The 2,088-nt window shown below is 41.5% G+C and overlaps 1 protein-coding gene across 1 annotated transcript in view; it reads right to left on the bottom strand.

Moving 5' to 3' along the window:
- Positions 1-224: 224 nt before the first annotated feature.
- The window catches only part of LOC137642170 (uncharacterized), a 2,287-nt gene continuing 423 nt past the window's right edge, over positions 225-2,088 (bottom strand). The window contains exon 2 of the mRNA XM_068374713.1: positions 225-1,702. Within this exon, the coding sequence (XP_068230814.1) occupies positions 483-1,702 (1,220 nt within the window). The 3' untranslated portion in view covers positions 225-482. The remainder of the gene's footprint in view (positions 1,703-2,088) is intronic.

The raw sequence follows: 2,088 nt of genomic DNA, 5'->3' as shown, positions 1-2,088 counted from the left end.
AGCAGGTGATTTCTAATTTCAAGAGGCTCAACACAAGTAATGTTCCAGTAATGTTTCAAGGTTACTGAAGGCACAGATCTCACCCGACTTCCAAACAAACTGTTATAAATAGATGGGATAAATTTTTTTCAACTGCATATTCTCTAAATTTACAGACTCTTAATAAATAGATGACATTTTTTTACTCTATACCACGAAAACATGGTTAAAAATTTCAAAGAAAAAATATGTATTTCAATTTTTATTTTGAGTTTTATATAGCAGAAACATTTTACCAATTGGTTTGATCTCCTCTATACTCATGTATATCAACATTTGTTTATCATTCATCATGAAGGATAAACACTGAAATTGTTTTAAACTTCTTGGTAAAAATTTTATGAAAATATGAAAAAGTGCAATCTAGCTTAATAGATTATAATAGTTTCTACCTTAGCAAAGTATAGGAAAGATCTTACATCACTTCAAATATTTGGACTGCATTAACATTGAGCGTCAGGTGTGGCTTTGCACTTAGCTAAAGCTGGAATGGTACAAATGTTCATTTTATCACTAAAATGCATACCAAGAGGACACTTGTGCTCAGTTGGTTTTTTGAAAAGGCATACGAAATAACGTGCACAGTCTCGTGGATGGGGAAATACACCAGTAAGCTTTGGGCATTTAAAATCACATTCTCCTGGAGTAGGTTCTTCAGTTGGAACGACGGTAGGTAGGTGGGTGGGGTGTGCTTCAGTAGGCATTGGTGTGGGTGCCTCTGTTGGTGGTTGAGTTGGGGTTTTAGTGGTTGGGTGAGGTGTAGGTTCCTGTGTAGGGGCCTGAGTTGGGGCTTTAGTGGTTGGGCGAGGTGTGGGTTCCTGTGTAGGGGGCTGAGTTGGGGCTTTAGTGGTTGGGCGAGGTGTGGGTTCTTGTGTAGGGGGCTGAGTTGGGGCTTTAGTGGTTGGGCGTGGTGTGGGTTCCATTGTAGGGGGCTGAGTTGGGGCTTTAGTGGATGGTCGAGGTGTGGGTTCTTGTGTAGGGGGCTGAGTTGGGGATTTAGTGGTTGGTCGAGGTGTAGGTTCCTGTGTAGGTGGCTGAGTTGGAGCTTTAGTTGTTGGTCGAGGTGTGGGTTCCTGTGTAGGTGGCTGAGTTGGGGCTTTAGTGGTTGGGCGAGGTGTGGGTTCCTGTGTGGGTGGTTGAGTTGGGGCTTTAGTGGTTGGTCGAGGTGTAGGTTCCTGTGTAGGGGGCTGAGTTGGGGCTTTAGTGGTTGGTCGAGGTGTAGGTTCCTGTGTAGGGGGCTGAGTTGGGACTTTAGTGGTTGGTCGAGGTGTAGGTTCCTGTGTAGGTGGTTGAGTTGGGGCTTTAGTAGTTGGGCGAGGTGTGGGTTCCTGTGTAGGTGGTTGAGTTGGGGCTTTAGTGGTTGGGCGAGGTGTGGGTTCGTGGGTAGGGGCCTGAGTGGGAGGTTCTTCTGTTGGTTCTTCATTACAAGGTAAGCCATCTGGATTGAGATACTTTCCAGTCTCACATTTAACTGATAAGGATGACATGCAGGTCAAAACATTCTGATTCCAGATTAATCCATTTGGACAGTTCAAAACTGAAGGACCTGAAGGGCCACATTGTATAAACTTTGAACAGTCAAAAGGATGTTGAAGATATCCTCCTAGAGAGCAATTGATGACACATCCTTCTACAACAGCACTGGCTTGACCAACGTGGATGACTGTTGAAGAAAAGCTTTTATTAGGTTATAATACTAGTAACAAAATATCTATCTAATGCTAAATCTATGAGGTCCATATTTTGATCAAGAAACTTATTCATGTAAATATAGAATTATGTGAATATTCATAAGAATCATCTGATTAGAATAAAAGATTATCTGATAATTATTGGATTTAATTTATGAAATGTGAGCCATTTGACCCAGTGATGGTGCCAGAGAATATATCCAGACTGCCTGTGCAACTTTGGGGGAAAACCCTTGAGTTATACTATGAAGCAAAAATTAAGAGATATTTAACAGAAAAAATGAAGATAGGAATTGGGATCATTTAATCTTGTGTGATATACAAGTGTGATTTTGATGCGTTTTTAGGTGAAAAACAC

This window comes from Palaemon carinicauda, chromosome 1 (genome assembly GCF_036898095.1).
Source record: "Palaemon carinicauda isolate YSFRI2023 chromosome 1, ASM3689809v2, whole genome shotgun sequence".
NCBI lineage: Eukaryota > Metazoa > Arthropoda > Malacostraca > Decapoda > Palaemonidae > Palaemon > Palaemon carinicauda.
The sequence above is the reverse complement of the archived record's forward strand: the minus strand, read 5'-3'. Positions and strand labels throughout refer to the sequence as shown.